This window comes from Saccopteryx leptura, chromosome 13 (genome assembly GCF_036850995.1).
Source record: "Saccopteryx leptura isolate mSacLep1 chromosome 13, mSacLep1_pri_phased_curated, whole genome shotgun sequence".
NCBI classification, from domain to species: domain Eukaryota; kingdom Metazoa; phylum Chordata; class Mammalia; order Chiroptera; family Emballonuridae; genus Saccopteryx; species Saccopteryx leptura.
Window position 1 is genome coordinate 32,657,377 of NC_089515.1, and position 20,317 is coordinate 32,677,693.

General features: G+C 42.6%; 1 protein-coding gene, 1 non-coding gene and 1 pseudogene across 2 annotated transcripts in view; 2 read left to right on the forward strand and 1 right to left on the reverse strand.

The window, feature by feature from the left end:
* The window catches only part of LOC136384735 (cytochrome P450 2C18-like), a 55,758-nt gene that overhangs the window by 20,372 nt on the left and 15,069 nt on the right, over nucleotides 1–20,317 (reverse strand). Inside the window, exons 4-5 of the mRNA XM_066355272.1 lie at nucleotides 5,202–5,362; nucleotides 2,513–2,689 (exon numbers count right to left, since the gene is read on the reverse strand). Coding sequence (XP_066211369.1) covers nucleotides 2,513–2,689; nucleotides 5,202–5,362 — 338 coding nt within the window. The remainder of the gene's footprint in view (nucleotides 1–2,512; nucleotides 2,690–5,201; nucleotides 5,363–20,317) is intronic.
* Nucleotides 3,466–3,541, forward strand: TRNAA-CGC (transfer RNA alanine (anticodon CGC)). Its single transcript has one exon. It is a non-coding gene; the product is annotated as a tRNA-Ala (tRNA).
* LOC136384736 (high mobility group protein B2 pseudogene) lies at nucleotides 15,773–16,576 on the forward strand (annotated as a pseudogene).

Genomic DNA, 20,317 nt, shown 5'->3' on the forward strand with positions numbered 1-20,317 from the left:
AACAAAGCACTGATACATACCACCACTTGATAAACCTCCCGAACATTCTGCTAGGTGAGAGAAGCCAGAAACAGAAAGTCACGATGCTGTGAGTTCTTTTTATATGACATTAGCAGGCAAATCCACAGAGACATAAAGCAGATTACAGGTTAAACATGATGAAGTGAAAGGAATGGGAAGTAATCATTTAATGGATTTGGTACATTTTTGCAGAGTGATGGAAAAGGTTTGAAGTTAAAGAAGGCTAGTGGTTGCACAATATTGTGAATGTCCTAAATACCGCTAAATTGCATACTTTAAAATGGTTAATTTTATAGCATGTTAATTGTACCTCAATTCTTAAAATGACGTTACTTAATGAGTTAATCTACAAATTTAATGCAATTCCTACCAACATCCCCCTGGTTTCTTTGCAGAACCTGACAAGTTTATCCCAAAATTCATGTGGAAACTCAAGCAACCTAGAACAGCCAAAGCCATCTTGAAAACCAGCAACAGTGTTGGTGGTCTCACACTTCTCGATTTCAAAACTTACTAAAAAGCTAGAAATTAAAACTACCACTGTAAAAAAAAAATAGAAGACTGGATAAAGAAAATGTGGCACATATACACCATGGTATACTATTCAGCCATAAGAAATGATGACATCGGATCATTTACAGCAAAATGGTGGGATCTTGATAACATTATACGGAGTGAAATAAGTAAATCAGAAAAAAACAAGAACTGCAGGATTCCACACATTGGTGGGACATAAAAATGAGACTAAGAGACATGGACAAGAGTGTGGTGGTTACGGGGGGGGGGGGGGGGGCAGGGGGAGGGAAGAAGGGAGAGGGGGAGGGGGAGGGCACAAAGAAAACTAGATAGAAGGTGACAGAGGACAATCTGACTTTGGGTGATGGGTATGCAACAGAATTGAATGACAAGATAATCTGGACATGTTTTCTTTGAATATATGTACCCCGATTTATTGATGTCACCCCATTAAAATTAATAAAAATTTATTTTTTTAAAAAAACAAAAAACTACCAGATGGTATATTACTAGCATAAGGGCCAATTATTGAAATAGAATTGAGATTGAACAAATAAAGCCTCATATTTTCAGTTAAATGATTTTTGATGAGGGTGCCAAGGCAATTCACGTGGAGAAAATAGTCTTTTCAACAAATGATGTAGGACTCATGCTTACTGACCCCAACCTCCAACTCTATGCCTATGCCAATTCATTTTATTTTACACTCAATTAAGGCTTCTCCTTCAATTCACCCATTTCTCATCACAACCTCTGCACTTTTATATGTACCATTCACCAGCAGTGGGATTCAAATAATTTAACAACTGGTTTTCTGCCCTAAATGACCATTCTAAGTATAAAAAAGAATATACCAAGAGGTAGTTTATAATTTCATGCATTTAATACTTAAATAAGAATAATAAAAGAGGTACACAAAAGCAGATTACAAGAGTTTTAAAATATTAATGAAAAAATATTAAATAATACCTGCCAAGCAATACAACTTGTTATTTAAGATATTTCTATATTGTTTCTTGATCAGGGAACACCAATCCACTCATAATATCTTGGGGGAATTTGGAGCGTAGCAAAGCTGAAACAAACGACAGCTTGTCACTCCCTTGTTGTTCAGCACTTTTTCTCTTTACGCTATATGATTGTTTAACTGAAGTAACAATCGCGAGGGAATTAAAATTTGTATTTCATCAAAGGTATAATAAGTTTTATGAAATGGATAAATAAGTATTACAAGCATAGTTCCACAAATTCTTTTCACCTATGGATGGAATGAACATTACTACAGGGGCTTAGAACACGCTGTTGCACAGATGAACGATAAAAAAGAGGAAGAAATGTAAATTTGTGATTTTCACATTGGGCAGCTGCCCAGGCATCCACCTTAGAAAGAACCCTAATTACAAGTGCCATTTTAACAAATAGTTTGCTGACCTCAACAACAAATTAGGTATCGGTTCTGCCAAACTGGTGGGAACTGGCTGAATCCCAACACTGCCATTACCACTGTAAATTCCCTCCCTTGTCCTTCACTGTAAATATATTAAAATTTATTTTTAACCACGGGACACTCAGAAAGCTCACCTAGGTTAAACCATTCTTTTTCATTCTCCTATACATTGTGTCCAATGATCACATCTACCTTCACATTATGGCAAACTATTTTGTATTTTCTAATTTGTTCATAATTGTTTCCATTTCACCTGAGGCATAATTCTGTTCCTCCTCAGGTCAATTATTAGTACCTAAAAAACAGGGTTAATGTAGTCCACTTATTTAATAATTTACTTTCTATTTAACAGTTTAACATTATGTCTCTCATGATGCTTAGTATAGATTCACGCACACTACATGTCCTTAAAATGCTTGTCAGAATTATTTGCCTGGCTATGGAAATATCTCTGGTAAATGCAAAAGATATTCAATGAACCATAAAATGCAAAAGCGAGCAAAAACTGAGCTCTTCTTAACATTTTACCTGCTCCATTTTGATCAGGAAATAATCAATAAAGTCCCGAGGATTGTTAATGTCCAAGGATGCTTGATGTTCCCTTGCTTTCTCTTCAACTAACTTCCTTATAAAAGCAATATTGTTCATTAACTTGTTATGACTTCCTGGAAAATAGTCAAGGAGCGCAGGGAAATAATTGTAGAGCTAGAAGAGAAAACAATAGTTTATTAGAATTAAAAAAACATTTGGACCTGGCCAGTTTGCTCAGTCGTAGAGCATTGGCCTGGCATCTGGAAGTCCTGGGTTTGATTCCTAGTCCAGGCACACAGGAGAATTGCCCATCTGCTTCTTCACCCCTCTTCCTTCTCTCTCTCTCTCTCTCTCTCTCTCTCTCTCTCTCATCCTCCCGTAGCCATGGCCCAATTCTTTAAACAAGTTGGCCCCGGGCACTGAGGATGGCTCCATGGCCTTGCTTCAGGTGCTGAAATGACTCTGTGGAGCAATAGAACAGTAGCCCCAGATGGACTTCGCCCCCTAGTAGGCTTGCCAGGTGGATCCTGATCGACACGTATGCAGAAGTCTGTTTCTCTTCCTCCCTGCCTCTCGCTTAATAAAAAAAAATTTTTAATTTAATAAATATATATACTATATGCTAAGCCCTGGTTAGAAACTGTATTGTAAGTATTAATGAAATATGATCTTTGTCTTGAGGGGAATATTTATTTTATAAATATGTAATTTTCTACACTGATATGTGTATATGAGTGAGAAAATTCTAACCAGGGGATCAAAGATGATAATTATTGCCTATACGCATATACCATGTTTATAGTATAAAAACATCTGCATGTCAATTCTCTTGTTTTTTTACATAAATTCTTCCTTACAATCTTGAACTATAGGATGGTATGAAATATTATGATTCACATTCTGTAGATGACAACAGAGGTGAAGGGAGTTTGGGCAACCTGATATAGCAGGCCCTGGCCGGTTGGCTCAGTGGTAGAGCGTCGGCCTCGCGTGCGGAAGTCCCGGGTTCGATTCCCGGCCAGGGCACACAGGGAAGCGCCCATCTGCTTCTCCACCCCTCCCCCTCTCCTTCCTCTCTGTCTCTCTCTTCCCCTCCTGCAGCCGAGGCTCCATTGGAGCAAAAATGGCCCGGGCGCTGGGGATGGCTCCTTGGCCTCTGCCCCAGGCGCTAGAGTGGCTCTGGTCGCAACAGAGCGACGCCCAGAAGGGGCAGAGCATTGCCCCCTGGTGGGCAGAGCATCGCCCCCTGGTGGGCGTTCCGGGTGGATCCCAGATGGGCGCATGCGGGAGTCTGTCTGACTGTCTCTCCCTGTTTCTAGCTTCAGAAAAATACAAAAAAAATAATAATAATAATAATTACCTTGCCCTGGCCAGTTGGCTCAGCGGTAGAGCGTCGGCCTAGCGTGCGGAGGACCCGGGTTCGATTCCCGGCCAGGGCACACAGGAGAAGCACCCATTTGCTTCTCCACCCCTCCGCCGCGCTTTCCTCTCTGTCTCTCTCCTCCCCTCCCGCAGCCAAGGCTCCATTGGAGCAAAGATGGCCCGGGTGCTGGGGATGGCTCTGTGGCCTCTGCCTCAGGCGCTAGAGTGGCTCTGGTCGCAACATGGCGACGCCCAAGATGGGCAGAGCATCACCCCCTGGTGGGCAGAGCGTCGCCCCTGGTGGGCGTGCCGGGTGGATCCCGGTCGGGCGCATGCGGGAGTCTGTCTGACTGTCTCTCCCTGTTTCCAGCTTCAGAAAAATGAAAAAAAAAAAAAATAATAATAATTACCTTGTCAGTAAGGATGCCAACTGAAGCATCCAATATTTCCTAAACTAGTTAGTGCTCCCTAGCAGCATCTGTGGTCCCAAATATTCTCTCTTCTTGAAGGAGTTATTGTCTTCCTTCCTAAATGCATATATTTCTGCCAAGTAATGTACTAAAGAAGTCACTAAGTGGTGATTAGATAACAAAACTTGTGGGTAATGAAAGCCTTTTAAGAAGAACCCAGAAGTCCATTTAATGCTATAGGCATGTTTGGGGGAAGTTATCAAAGTACTATGGGAAGAACATCAGCCTGGCATGTGGAAGTCCCAGGTTTGATTCTTGGCCAGGGCACACAGGAGAAGTGCCTATCTGCTTCTCCATCCCTCCCCTTCTTGCTTCTCTCTCTCTCTCTCTCTCTCCCCCTCTCCTGCAGCCATGGTTTGATTAGAGCGAGTTATCCCCAGGCACTGAGGATGGCTCTATGGTCTCTCCTCAGACGCTAAAATATGACTCCAGCTGCAACGGAGCAAGGGCCCCCGATGGGCAGAGCATCGTCTCCTAGTGGTCTTGCCTGGTGGATCCCAGGCAGGGGACATGCGGGAGTCTGTCTCTGCCTCCCCTCCGCTCACTAAAAAATTTAAGAATTTTTTTAAAAAGTAGTATGGGATATTGGGCTTTGAAATTTAGTTAAAAAATAAACAAACAACCAGACAGGATCAATGGGGTTGAATTCTAGTTCTCTATTTTGGGCAGGTCTTTTCCAGTCTATCATTAAAGAGTTTGGTTAAATTTCCCAAATGAGTACTTTACAATGCTAAGATCTGGGAAGGACTGTGGTGTTCAACTATTCACTTCACAGTTTGATATAAACAGAAATTTGGACTTCTTGAAGAAAAGAGCATAAAGGATTTCTCAGGAAGAAACAATCTTGGCCTCACCTGCATCCACGAAGAGCTCAAAATCTTGATGTTTTCATTAAATTTTTCAATTATGTTTAGAAATTCCTGATCTTTATAATCATAACGATTCTCGAAAAAAGTGGTGCAGATCACATTGAAGGGAGCATAGCCCAGGATAGTGGTGGGATCACAGGGTGACGCTAAAGAGGCAGAAATAATTTTGAAACACTATTAAAATATACATATGAAACACTGTTTACGAAATAACAGGTAAAGGTCATTTTAGAAACTTGAAAGCAATATTGTACCTACAAATTTCCTAACAGTAAAATATTCAACATGCATAAAATCAATATATAACTTTCACCTTAACTTGATATATACTATTTCAACCTCGCTAGTTAAATAACGGTTTTCTAAAAAAAATACTTAATTTACCTCCACTGCCTTTATTTGTACCTTTTCCAAACAAAAATGCTTATTAATTTAGAGGAAAATAACATTTAAAGAAGCCATTTTTGTATCATTTCATAATTGAAGTTATCAGTGCTGAATATTATTTGTCAGCAGTCTGTAGAAAATTAAGTGCTGATATAGCAAAAAAAAATGGGATCTCAAAATGTTTTCTGTATCATGAATAATTGAAAGAATCATGTATAGAAGCAATGGAGGGGAAGCTAAAGAGAGGGTGACTGTGGGTGAATCCAAGTATTTGAAGGAATAAGTGTAAAAAAGCAAGAAGCATCCATGTTGTATGACAAGAAAAACTAATCCAACTAAACAATTATAAAATAGACTTTTTGTCTAAAATACAAATAAAATGAGAAAAAATTTTATTTCAAATATAAATACCAGGTAAGTGAAACAAAAAAAAAAGGTAAATTGATAAATGGGATTATTTTAATCTTTTATTTCAATGTTTAAAAAAATATTCCCTCCTGGAGGATCCAAAAGGTTATACTCACCTCCCCACCTAGAACCAAACTGGAATTACAACTAAAATATAGAGCAATCAAACTGAATGACCAACTGAAGACTAACTGAAGAGGTCTTTTTTTTTTTTTTTTTTTTTTTTTTTTATTCATTTTTTTTTAGAAAGGAGAGAGAGAGGGGAAGAGAGAGAGAGAAAGAGGAGAGAGAGAAGGGGGGAGGAGCTGGAAGCATCAACTCCCATATGTGCCTTGACCAGGCAAGCCCAGGGTTTCGAACCGGCGACCTCAGCATTTCCAGGTCGATGCTTTATCCACTGTGCCACCACAGGTCAGGCTGAAGAGGTCTTATAACCAAAGATTTACAGATGAAGCCACATTGAGACTGGTAGAAAGGGAGGAGACGCAGAAGGGCTGGCCCAGCTCCAACAGGCTGCAGCTGAGGTTCTGGAGGGCTATCTCAGCTGCAGGGGGTTCTGCCTGAGAGTGTGTGGTCTCAACCCCAAACCAAGCTCCCCAGCCCAGAGCACAAGAGCCTGGAAGAGGCACCCACATAACATCTGGCCGTGAAAATCAGCGAGTATTCTGTCTGCCGAGGAGAAATGAGAGTCTGCTAGAGACAACAATGCCCTCTTAAGGGACCAATACACAAAATATCATTTACAACCGTTCCCCCTGGGTTCTGGTGGAGGGTGGGCGGAGCGGACTATGGTCATGTGATGAAAGACTGGGGTTTGTGGCTCTGGGGAGAGAGCTGAAGGAACAGCCTCCAGGATCCCTGGACTGAGTTCCTCTCCCACACTGCAGACGCCATCTTTCTTGCTTGGAGCACTCCCCTCCGTGTGGCATTAGCATGAGGGCAAGCAATAGATCCACTGTCTGGACTCCCTGTTACCCCACGATGCAGAGCTTGTGCTCTGCTGAGGAGTCAGCTGCTTGGGCTTGGTGTAGAGATCTGGCCAGACTCAGAGTGTTAATGACTGAGTTGTATGGTCTCGGGCTGGGGGCTACTCCCACTTTCCCATGAACATGGTGGGTGCCTCCCCCTCCGGAGAGATTTCCTAACCCGACTCCCTTGGCTCCCAGTGGCCCAACCCATCCAACTCTTGGTGCCTTTACCCTCACAAGGTCTGGGTAGAATCTAGGTTGATTCTCACAGTCAGACAGCCTGAGAGTTGACCACATACATGAACAGGCCAATAACAATCAAAGTTCACTTGCAACAGGAGCATCCACATAACCTACACAAGGGACATTCCTGGAGCACAAATGTAATAAATACCTTATATGACGTACCCACAGCCAACATCACACTCAATGGGCAAAAACTACAAGTGTCCTGTTACGATCATGAACAAGACAGGACTGTCTGCCATCACCACTCTTATTCAACACAGTACTAGAAGTCCTAGTCACAGTAATCGGACAACAAGAAATAAAAGGCATCCAAATTGGAAGGAAAAAGTAAAACTGTCATTGTTTGCAGATGGCATGACACTGTATGTAGAGAACCCTAAAGATTTCACTAAATAACTACTAGAACTGATAAATAAATTTAGTGATGTAGCATGATAAAAAATAAATATCGCCCCAGCCGGTTGGTTCAGTGGTAGAGCGTCGGCCTGGTATGCAGGAGTCCCAGGTTTGATTCCCAGCCAGGACACACAGGAGAAGCGCCCATCTGCTTCTCCACCCCTCCCCCTCTCCTTCCTCTCTGTCTCTCTCTTCCCCTCCCACAGCCAAGGCTCCATTGGAGCAAAGTTGGCCCAGGCGCTGAGGATGGCTCCATGGTCTCCGCCTCAGGCACTAGAATGGCTCTGGTTGCAACAGAGCATCGCCCCATGGAGGGCTACGCCGGTGGATCCCAGTCGGGCACATGCGGAGTCTGACTGCCTCCCTGTTTCCAACTTCAGAAAAATACAAAAAATACCAGGCCTGACCAGTCAGTGGTGCAGTGGATAGAGCGTCGGACTGGGATGCGAAAGGACCCAGGTTCGAGACCCCGAGGTCGCCAGCTTGAGCACGGGCTCATCTGGTGTGAGCAAAAGGCTCACCAGCTTGAACCCAAGGTCGCTGACTCGAGCAAGGGGTTACTCGGTCTGCTGAAGGCCCACGATCAAGGCACATATGAGGAAGCAATCAATGAACAACTAAGGCAGCGGTTCTCAACCTGTGGGTCGCGACCCCGGCGGGGGTCAAACGACCAAAACACAGGGGTCGCCTAAATATGTATTTTCCGATGGCTTTAGGCGACCCCTGTGTTTTGGTCATTTGACCCCCGCCGGGGTTGCGACCCAGAGGTTGAGAACCACTGAACTAAGGTATTGCAACAAAAAACTGATGATTGATGCTTCTCATCTCTTTCCGTTCCTGTCTGTCCCTGTCTATCCCTCGCTCTGACTCTCGCTCTGTCTCTGAAATAAATAAATTAAAATTTAAATAAATAGCCCTGGCCGGTTGGCTCAGCGGTAGAGCGTCGGCCTAGCGTGCGGAGGACCCGGGTTCGATTCCCGGCCAGGGCACATAGGAGAAGCGCCCATTTGCTTCTCCACCCCTCCGCCGCGCTTTCCTCTCTGTCTCTCTCTTCCTCTCCCGCAGCCAAGGCTCCATTGGAGCAAAGATGGCCCGGGCACTGGGGATGGCTCTGTGGCCTCTGCCTCAGGCGCTAGAGTAGCTCTGGTCACAACATGGCGACGCCCAGGATGGGCAGAGCATCGCCCCCTGGTGGGCAGAGTGTAGCCCCATGGTGGGCGTGCCGGGTGGATCCCGGTCAGGCGCATGCGGGAGTCTGTCTGACTGTCTCTCCCTGTTTCCAGCTTCAGAAAAATGAAAAAAAAAAAAAAAATTAAATAAATAAATAAATATCAAGAAATCAGTTGCATTTTTATACCCCAATAATGAACTACCAGAAAAGGAAACTAAGAAAGCAATCCCACTTACAATTGAATAAAAATATTAAAATACCTAGCAATATATTTAACCAAGAATATGAAAGGCCTGTACTTCGAAAATTATAGGACACTAGCCTGACTCTGGTGGCGCAGTGGATAAAGCATCAACCTGGAATGCTGAGGTTGCCGGTTCGAAACCCTGGGCTTGCCTGGTCAAGGCACATATGGGAGTTGATACTTCCTGCTCCTCCCCTTCCTGTCTCTCTCTCTCTCTCTCTCTCTCTCTTTCTCTCTACTCTCTCTCTAAAAATGAAATAATAAAAAGAAAATTAAAAAAAAAGAAAATTATAGGACACTTAAAGAAAGAAACTGAAGAAGATACAAATAAGTGAAAGCATATACTGTGTTCATGGGTAGGAAGGATTAACATCATTAAAATGTTCCTACTAACCAAGTAAATTATAAATTCAACACAATTTCTATCAAGATACCAATGGTGTATTTATCAGAACTAGGATAAATATTTCAAAAATGTCTATGGAACCAGGAAGACCCCAAATAGTCACAGCAATCTTGAGAAAGAAGAACAAAGTTGGAAAAATCACACTACCTGATATCAAACTCTATTATAAGGCCATAATAATCAGAACAGTGTGGGGCATAAAGGCAGATGTACAGGTCAGTAGGACAGAGCTCAGAAATAAACCCATGCCTTTATAGTCAATTAATATTTACAAAGGAGGCAAGGACTTACAGAGGGGTAAAGATAGTCTCTTCAATATATAGTGTTGGGGCCAGACCAGGCAGTGGCACAGTGGATAGAGCATCGGATTGGGACCCAGGGTTTGAAACCCTGAGGTCACTGGCTTGAGAGTGGAGTCACCAGCTTGAGCATGGGGTCGCTGGCTTGAGCTTGGGATCATAGACATGACTCCATGGTCTCTGGCTTGAGCCCAAAGTCGCTGGCTTAAGCAAGGGGTCACTTGCTTTTCTGTAGCCCCCTCTACCTTCATTCAAGGCACATATGAGAAAGCAGTCAATGAACAACTAAGGTGCCGCAATAAAGAATTGGTGCTTCTCATCTCTCTCCTTTCCTGTCTGTCTGTCCCTATCTGTCCCTCTCTCTGTCTCTCTATCTCTGTCACACACACACACACACCAAAAAAAAAAATATATATATATATATATATATATAGGAAAATTGGACCGATATGTGAAAGAAATAAAAATAGACCACTTTCTTACACCATTCACAAGTATAAACTCAAAATGACTCAAAGATTTAAATGTTAGACTGAAAAACCATAAAAATACTAGAAGAAAACATAGGTAAATCTCAGATATGTCCCATAGTAACATATATATATATATATTTATCTCCTTGGGCAAGGGAAAGAAAAGACAAAATAAAAAAATGAGACTACATCAAAGTAAAAAGTTTTTTCACAGCAAAGTAACCCATTAACAAAATGAAAAGGCAACCCTCTAAGTGGGAAACATATTTCCTAATGATACATCTGATAAGAGCTTAATATCCAAAATTTATAAAGAACTTATGAAACTCAACATCAAAAAAAAACCCCACAAATGATCCAATTAAAAAATAGTCAAGTGACCTAAATAGACTTCTCCAAAGAGGACATACAGATGGCCAATAGACATATAAAAAGATGCTCAACATCACTAATCATCAGAGAAATGCAAATTAAAACTACAATGAGATATCACCTCACACATATCAGAATAGCTATCATCAACAAATCAACCAACAAGTTGCTAGCGAGGTTGTGGAGAAAAGGGAACCTTCGTGCACTGTTGGTGGGAATACAGATTGGTGTAGCCACTGTGGAAAGCAGTATGGAGTTAACTTAAAAAATAAAAAATGGAACTGCCTTATGAACCAGCAATTCCACTTCTGGGAATGTATCTGAAGAAACTTGAAGCAGTAATTCAAAAGAATATTTGCACCAGCTCATAGACACAGACAACAGTATGGTGCTTACAAGAGGGAAAGGGGGTTGGAGGACGTAGAAGGGGGTAGATCGAGGATACATGGTGATGGAAGGAGACTTGACTTAGGATAGTAAATACACAACATAATATACAATGATGTATTATAGAATTGTACACCTGAAACCTATATAAATTCAATAAAAAATTTTCTTCTCTAGGAAGTAAGTGTCAATCATTTCAATCACCAGCAAAAATATAATTTATTGGGGAAAAGCTACCCTTATGTGAACTTCTTTGGCTAAATTGTTCTGTATAACCACCAACAAAGTGTTTTAATAAATTTTTTCTTAATTATTTTTTTTAATTTTTTTTTTTTTGTATTTTTCTGAAGTTGGAAACGGGGAGGCAGTCAGACAGACTCCCGCATGTGCCCGACCGGAATCCACCCGGCATGCCCACCAGGGGGCGATGCTCTGCCCATCTGAGGCGTTGCTCTGCTGCAACCAGAGCCATTCTAGCACCTGAGGCAGAGGCTATAGAGCCATCCTCAGCGCCCGGGCCAACTTTGCTTCAATGGAGCCTTGGTTGCGGGAGGGGAAGAGAGAGTCAGAGAAGAAGGAGAGGGGGAGGGGTGGAGAAGCAGATGGGCGCTTCTCCTGTGTGCCCTGGCCGGGAATTGAACCCGGGACTCCCGCACGCCAGGCCAATGCTCTACCACTGAGCCAACCGGCCAGGGATTAAATCGAGTTTATCAAATTTTGGCAAAGAAATTACATTAGAGGAAAAGTTTTCTTTTTTGGTAGGAATCTATAAAATAAAGTTGTTGCAATCAAATAATCAATGAAAGATCATCGTATGTAAAGGGATCCAAAATTCACATCTATAGATATAACTGACAATGAGTTGAACCCTTGGCTGGTTGGGTCAGTGGTAGAGTGTCAGACGGTATGTGACTGTCCTGGGTTCAATTCCCATTCCAGGAACACAGGAGAAGCGACCATCTGCTTCTCCTCTCCTCTCCCCCTTCCCTCTCTTCCCTTTTGCAGCCAGCAGCTCGATTGGTTCAAACATCAGCCTGGGGCACTGAGGATGCCTTGGCTGTGCCGATCATTGCCACCAGATGGGGGTTGCTGGCTGGATCCCTGTCAGGGCACACGTGGGAGTCTGTCTCACTATCTCTCCTCCTCGCACTTAAAAAATAAAAAAGAATAAGTTGAATTTTAAGTATTATGCAAAATGACATTAGGAAGATGGTGGAATAGGATGTCCCAGCCCTTGTTCCCCCATAGAAACAGTAATTTAGCTATGATACATGAACTAACATTCCTTTATGAGAATTCCTAAATCCAGTTGAAGAGTTTCAATACCATAGTCTAACAAAAACTGAGAACAGTGACATTAAAACTGGTAACAAGAGCCTGACCAGGCGGTGGTGCAGTGGATAGAGCATCGGACTGGGATGTGGAGGACCCAGGTTCAAGACTCCGAGGTCGCCAGCTTGAGCACGGGCTCATCTGGTTTGAGCAAAGCTCACCAACTTGGACCCAAGGTCACTGGCTTGAGCAAGGGGTTACTCGGTCTGCTGAAGGCCCATGGTCAAGGCACATATGAGAAAGCAATCAATGAACAACTAAGGTGTCGCAATAAAAAACTAATGATTGATGCTTCTCATTTCTCTCCGTTCCTGTCTGTCTGTCCCTATCTATCCCTCTCTCTGACTTTCTCTCTCTGTCTTTGTAAAAAACAAACAAACAAACAAACAAAAAACTGGTAACAAGAGCAATTTCACTTTTCTTGCATTAGCACCTCTCCCAAGTTGGCACAACCCATTTCAAAAAGACAATGACTCAGGTCATGACTACGCTATTACAGAAAAGAGAAGGAGGGAGCATGCATCCAAAGTAGCAGCTTTTCAGTGGGCTGCCTGAGAGACTAGTTTTTGTCTTAGCTCACTTGGAGTGCTGACAGAACTGACACAGTCTGGATGCCTGGGACCACTGAGAATAAAGGAGAAAGAGTAGTATCTTGCTGTAGCCAGCATGGCTTGGCACAGACTAAAGAAAGTCAACAACTTGAGGCTCTTCCTTCAATGAGAATGGAGAGAAGTGGAGTGGAGCTTGCATCTGGTGTTTTGGCTTTTCGGAAGGCTACCGAAAAGACTTGTATCTTTCTCACCTGACTCATGACATTCTATGCACTAACAACAAACTCTCTGTAAAAGAGATAAAGAGGTTCTGATGAGTGGCTCAATGGATACAGTGTGGTTGGCCTGGCATGTGGACGTCCTGGGTTCATTTCCATTAAAATGTCCAAAGGAAGCCCTGGCCGGTTGGCTCAGCGGTAGAGCATCGGCCTGGCGTGAGGGGGACCCGGGTTCAATTCCCGGCCGGGCACATAGGAGAAGCGCCCATTTGCTTCTCCACCCCCCCCTTCCTCTCTGTCTCTCTCTTCCCCTCCCACAGCCAAGGCTCCATTGGAGCAAAGATGGCCCGGGCGCTGGGGATGGCTCCTTGGCCTCTGCCCCAGGCGCTAGAGTGGCTCTGGTCGCGGCAGAGCGACCCCCTGGAGGGGTAGAGCATCGCCCCCTGGTGGGCAGAGCGTCCGCCCCTGGTGGGCGTGCCGGGTGGATCCCAGTCGGGCACATGCGGGAGTCTGTCTGACTGTCTCTCCCCGTTTCCAGCTTCAGAAAAATACAAAAATAAAAATAAAAATAAATTTTTAAAAATGTCCAAAGGACATTTTATCGCCCAAAGCCATTTATAAATTCAATACAGTCTCTCTCAAAATTCTAATGATGCCTTGGTGGGGTAGCTCAGTTGGTTAGATCATTGTCCCAATGCACAGAGGTTGCCAATTTGATCCCTGGTCAGAGCATATACAGAAACAGATTGATGTTTCTGTCTCTCTTCCTCCCTTCTCTCTCTAAAATCAATCAGTAAATTTTTTTAACTGTAATGCACTTTTTGCAAAAATATTAAAAACAAGCATAAAATTTGTATGAAACCACAGAAGATCCCAACTACCCAAAGGAATCCTAAGAAAGAAGAAAAAAGCTAAAGGCATTAAACTTCCTGATTTTAAATTACATTACAAAGCTAAGAAATGAAAACGATATTATACCAGCTTTAAAGCAAACAGACCAACGGAACAGAACTAAGAGCCTAGAAATAAGCACGCACATAAACTATCAATTAATGTTTGACATGGGAGCCAAGAATACTCAATGAGGAAAAGACAGTCTTTTCAATAAATGGTGTTGGGAAATATTCACATGCACATAAATGAAACAGGAGCACTCACAAAAGTTAATTTGAAATGGGCTAAAGACTTAAACAGAAGACCTGAAACCATAAGACTTTCAGAAAACAACTTGAGAAAAAGCTCCTCGCCATGGGTCCTGGCAATGATATTTTTGGATACGGCAACCAAAGCAAGAACAGTATAAGCAAAAAAACAAAAACAAAAACAAAAAAAAACAAACAGAATTGCATCAAACTAAAAAGCTTTTCCACACAATAAAACAAGCTATCAACAATATAAAAAAGCAGGCCTGACCTGTGGTGGCGCAGTGGATAAAGCGGCGACCTGGAAATGCTGAGGTTGCCGGTTTGAAACCCTGGGCTTGCCTGGTCAAGGCACATATGGGAGTTGATGCTTCCAGCTCCTCCCCCCTATCTATCTCTCCTCTCTCTCTCTCTCTCTCTATCTATCTATCTCTCTCTCTCTCTCTCTCTCCTCTCTAAAATGAATAAATAAAATAAAAATTAAAAAACAAACAAACAAAAAAAGCAACCTATTAAATGGGGGAAAATACTTGCAAAAATATCTGATAAGGGGTTCATGTCTAAACTGTAATTGGAACTCATAGAACTCAATAAAAAAAAAAACACTATTAAAAATGAGCAGAGGAGGCCCTGGCCGGTTGGCTCAGTGGTAGAGCATCGGCCTGGCATGCGGGAGTCCCGGGTTCGATTCCCGGCCAGGGCACACAGGAGAAGCGCCCATCTGCTTCTCCACCCCTCGCCCTCTCCTTCCTCTCTGTCTCTATCTTCCCCTCCCGCAGCCGAGGCTCCATTAGAGCAAAGTTGGCCCGGGTGCTGAGGATGGCTCCATGGCCTCTGCCTCAGGCGCTAGGATGGCTCTGGTTGCAACAGAGCAACGCCCCAGATGGGCAGAGCATCGCCCCCTGGTGGGCATGCCGGGTGGATCTCGTTCGGGCGCATGCGGGAGTCTGTCTGACTGCCTCCCCGTTTCCAACTTCAGAAAATAATAAATAGAAGAAAAAAAATGAGCAGAGGAGCCTGACCAGGCTGTGGCGCAGTGGATAGAGCGTCGAACTGGGATGCGGAAGGACCCAGGTTCGAGACCCCAAGGTCACCAGCTTGAGCGTGGGCTCATCTGGTTTGAGCAAAAGCTCACCAGCTTGGACCCAAGGTCGCTGGCTTGAGCAAGGGGTTACTTGGTCTGCTGAAGGCCCACGGTCAAGGCATATATGAGAAAGCAACCAATGAACAAGTAAGGTGTCACAACGTGCAACGAAAAACTGATGATTGATGCTTCTCATCTCTCTCCATTCCTGTCTGTCCCTGTCTATCCCTCTCTCTGACTCTCTCTCTCTGACTCTGTAAAAAAATAAATTAAAAATTAAAAAAAAATTTTTTTTAAATGAGCAGAGGAACCAAATGGATATTCTTCAAAAAAAATCATACAAACAGCCAATAGGCACATGAAAAGGTGCTCAACATCACTAATCATCAGAAAAATGCAAATTCAAACCACAATGAGATATCACCTCACACCTGCAGGGATGGTTATCATCAAAAAGTCAGAAGAGAAACCAGTTCACGCCTGAGCTCAGCAAGGGAGGCCTCTCAGACAGACCTGGCCGCACGGCTCAACTCTGAGGAAAACCTACCACCTGACGCCGTCTGTCAGCCATGGCGAAGGGAGACCCCAACAAGCCGAGGGGCAAGATGTCCTCGTACGCCTTCTTCGTGCAGACCTGCTGGGAGGAGCACAAGAAGAAGCACCCGAACTCTTCCGTCAACTTCTCCGAGTTCTCCAAGAAGTGCTCGGAGAGATGGAAGACCATGTCAGCAAAGGAGAAGTCCAAGTTCGAGGATACGGCCAAGAGCAACAAAGCGCGCTATGACAGGGAGATGAAGAACTACGTGCCTCCCAAAGGCGACGAGAAGGGAAAGAAAAAAGATCCCAATGCTCCTAAAAGGCCTCCATCTGCCTTCTTCCGTTTTGCTTTTGATGTTCAAATCAAAAGTGAACGCCCTGGTTTGTCCATTGGGGATACTGCGAAAAAACTGGGTGAAATGTGGTCTGAACAGTCAGCCAAAGATAAGCAACCATATGAGCAAAAAGCAGCTAAGCTAAAGGAGAAATATGAAAAGGATATTGCTGCATACCGTGCCAAGGGCAAGAGTGAAGTGGGAAAGAAGGATCCTGGCAGGCCAACAGGCTCAAAGAAGAAGAACGAACCAGAAGATGAAAAGGAGGAAGAGGAGGAAGATGAGGAGGAGGAGGAAGATGATGAGGAGGAGGAAGAGGATGAAGATGAAGAATAAATGGCTGTCCTGTAATGTGTATGGAGTATGTTTGTATGCTCAGGCAATTGTTTGGCTAAGAATGTGAATTCTTGCCTGACCAGGTGGTGGCGCAGTGGATAGAGCATTGGACTGGGATGCAGAGGACCCAGGTTCGAGACCCCGAGGTCGCCAGCTTGAGCGCGGGCTCATCTGGTTAGAGCAAAAAGCTCACCAGCTTGGACCCAAGGTCGCTGGCTCCAGCAAGGGGTTACTCGGTCTGCTGAAGGCCCGCGGTCAAGGCACATATGAGAAAGCAATCAATGAACAACTAAGGTGTTGCAATGTGCAACGAAAAACTAATGATTGATGCTTCTCATCTCTCTCGACTCCTGTCTGTCTGTCCCTGTCTATCCCTCTCTCTGACTCACTCTCTGTCTCTGTAAAAAAATAAACAAAACAAAACAAAAAAATTAAAAAAAAAAAAAAAAAAAAAAGAATGTGAATTCAAGTGCAGCTCAATATTAGCTTCAGTATAAAAACTGTACAGATTTTTTGTATAGCCGATAAGGTTCTTTGTAGAGAAAATACTTTTTTAAAAATACAGGTTGTAGCTTTCTGAGGGGCTACTGCATACAGTTAGATTTTAAGGCTTCTGATGTTAAATGTTTCTAAATATTTAATGGTTTCTTTAATTTCTTGACTTGTGTATGGTGGCAAAGCAGACTCGGAATTAGTTTCGTCTCAGTAGTAAATTATGGGTTATTTAGAATGTTGCATTTTGTTTTTTAAAAAGTTTTGTAATAAGATTATGTATATTAAAAAAAAAGTCAGAAGATAACAGTGTTGGCTAGGATGTGGAGAAAAGGGAGCTCTTGTACCCTGTTGCTGCTATGTAAAAAAGTATGAAGGCTCCTCAAAATATTAAAAATAGAACTGTCATATGATCCAGCCATCCTACTTCTAGGTATGTATCCAAAAGAAATGAAAACAGGTTAGGAAAGAGATTTCTGCACTCTATGTATATTGCAGCATTATTTATAAGAGTCAAGATATGGAAACAACCTAAGTCTCCATCAACTTATTATGGATAAAGAAGGTGTTGTGTGTGTGTGTGTTATATCAAATATAACATAGATACACAATGAAATGTTATTCAGCTATAAAAAGGAAATCCTGCCTGACCAGGTGGTGGCACAGTGGATAGAGCGTCGGACTGGGATGCGGAAGGACCCAGGTTCGAGATCCCGAGGTTGCCAGCTCAAGCGCAGGCTCATCTGGTTTGAGCAAAAGCTCACCAGCTTGGACCCAAGGTCACTGGCTCGAGCAAGGGGTTACTCGGTCTGCTGAAGGCCCGTGGTCAAGGCACATATGAGAAAGCAATCAATGAACAACTAACGTGTCCCAACGCGCAACCAAAAACTAAATGATTGATGCTTCTCATCTCTCCGTTCCTGTCTGTCTGTCCCTGTCTATTCCTCTCTGTGACTCTCTGTCTCTGTAAAGAAAATAAATAAATAAATAAATAAATAAATAGAAAAAAAAGTTTTAAAAAAAGGAAATCCTGCCATTTATAACAACATGGATGAATCTTGGGGGCATTATGATAAGTGAAGTAAGTCAGAAGAAAGAGACAAACACTGTATGACATCACCCATGTGAGATATCGAATAAAAAACTTATAGAAGCAGAGAGTAGAAGGGTGGCTACTAGGGTGGTGGGTGGGTAAATGGGGAGATGTTGGCCGAAGAGTACAAACTTCTAGTTAGAAGATGAATAAGTCCTGCGATCTAATGCACAGCATTGTTATTATAGATAACAAACTGTATTATATACTTGGAAGCTCCTAAGAGAGTAGATCTTAAATATTCTTCAAAGAAATGTTAATTGTGTAACCTGATGGAGGTGTTAGGCAACACTACGGTGGGAATTATATTGCAATACATGAGTATATCAAATCAACATATTGTACACCTTATACTTACACAGTGTTATATATCAATTATATCTCCAAGAAGCTGGGAATATTGAGTGTAGACCACACTCTTTCAGGTTTGTTTAAACCTGGATATGTAGGAGTAGTTACAGCTACAGTGCAAGGAAAATGCATGCTTCAGCAGAAAACTTTATCAGACTGTGATTCTGTGGGAGCTGTTTTGCAACTGCAAATTATTAATAACTGATAGCAATGCAAAATAATACTTGTCTCTAGACATACAAACTGTATTTTGTCCAGTAGAGATTCAGTTGACTTTTCTAGCTAGTTTTGTCTTCACTTGAACATTCACATCAACATTCCTTTACTTTGAATAAATGTGTATTTAAAATTTTTTTTACTTATTGATTTTAGTGAGAGAGGAAGGGAGAAAATATGAGGAAAAGACAGAAAGAGACAAGAACATCAATCTGTTCCTATATGTGCCCTGACTGGGGATCGAACCAGCAACTTCTGCACTTCAGGATGATGCTCTAACCAACCGAGCTATCTGGCCAGGGAAAATTTATACTTTTTTACCTTCTTCCTTTAAACTGGTTGTAGGACTTTATTACAACTGGTTGTAACTGATTACCTCATCTATACGTTAAATAATATCTTTAACTTGTGTTGATTTAAAAAAAAAGACATATAAATGGTCAGCAAATATATAAAAAGATGCTCAACATTACTAATCATTAGAAAACACAAATCAAAAGCATCATTAACATCTGTTAGGATGGCCATTACTAGGAAGGAAGGAAGAAAAAAAGGGGGGGAGGGAAGTAGGGAGGGAGGGAGGGAGGGAGGGAGGGAGGGAGGAAAGAAAGAAAGGAGGAAGGGAGAGATAAAAAAAGAGAAGGGGAAGGGAGGAAGGGAAGAAGGAAAGAAAGAAAAAAGAAACAAAATAAGTATTAGTGAGGTGTGGAGAAATTGAACCTTTGTACATGGTTGAATGTAAAATAGTGTAGCTACTATGAAAAATAGTATGAAAGTTCCTCCCAAAAAGTAGAAGTGAAATTACCACATGACCCAGCAATCCCACTTCTGAGCATTTATCCAAAGGAACTGAAATCAGGGTCTCAAAAAGATATTTGCATTCTCATGTTTATTGTAGCATTACTCACAATAGCCAAAAGGTGAAAAAAAAACCCTAAATGTTCATCAATAATAAATGGGTAAAGAAAATGTGATAAATACATACACTAGAACATTATTCAGACATAAAAAAAAAAGAAGGAAATCTTGTTATATGCTTCAACATGAATGAACCTTGAGGATATTATGCTAAGTGAAATAAACTGATCATAGGACAAATATTGCATGATCCCACTTATATGAAGTATCTAAAGTAGCCACACTCATGGAAAGAGAAAGTAGACACTGGTTGCCAGAGTGTGGGGAGAGGAACGTAGTCATAGCTCAATGCGTAGAGTTTTAGTTTACAAGATGAAAAGTTGTAGAGATGTGCTGTACAACAGTGCGATTATCATTAGCAATACTGTAATGTGCACTTAATAATTTAAGAGAGTAGAGCTTGCCCTGGCCAGATAGCTCGGTTGGTTAGAGTGTCATCCAGAAGCATAAAGGTTGCTGGTTCAATCCCTGGTCAGGGCACATACAGGAACAGATTCATAAACATGACCCCATGGTTGCTGGCTTGAGCCGAAGGTTGCTGGCTTGAGCAAGGCTTGGCTTAAGCAAGTTGTCACTGGCTTGGCTGGGTGTACACACAACAAGCATGGATAAACAAACCCTTTCTGGACTCTCTGCTTCAAACCGTCCCTCCTCCACACGGAAGGCTGACACCACTACCCCTATGAAAGATTTGGCTGTCCCTGAAAACTTTCCAAGGCTGTCGTTGAGAAGACAC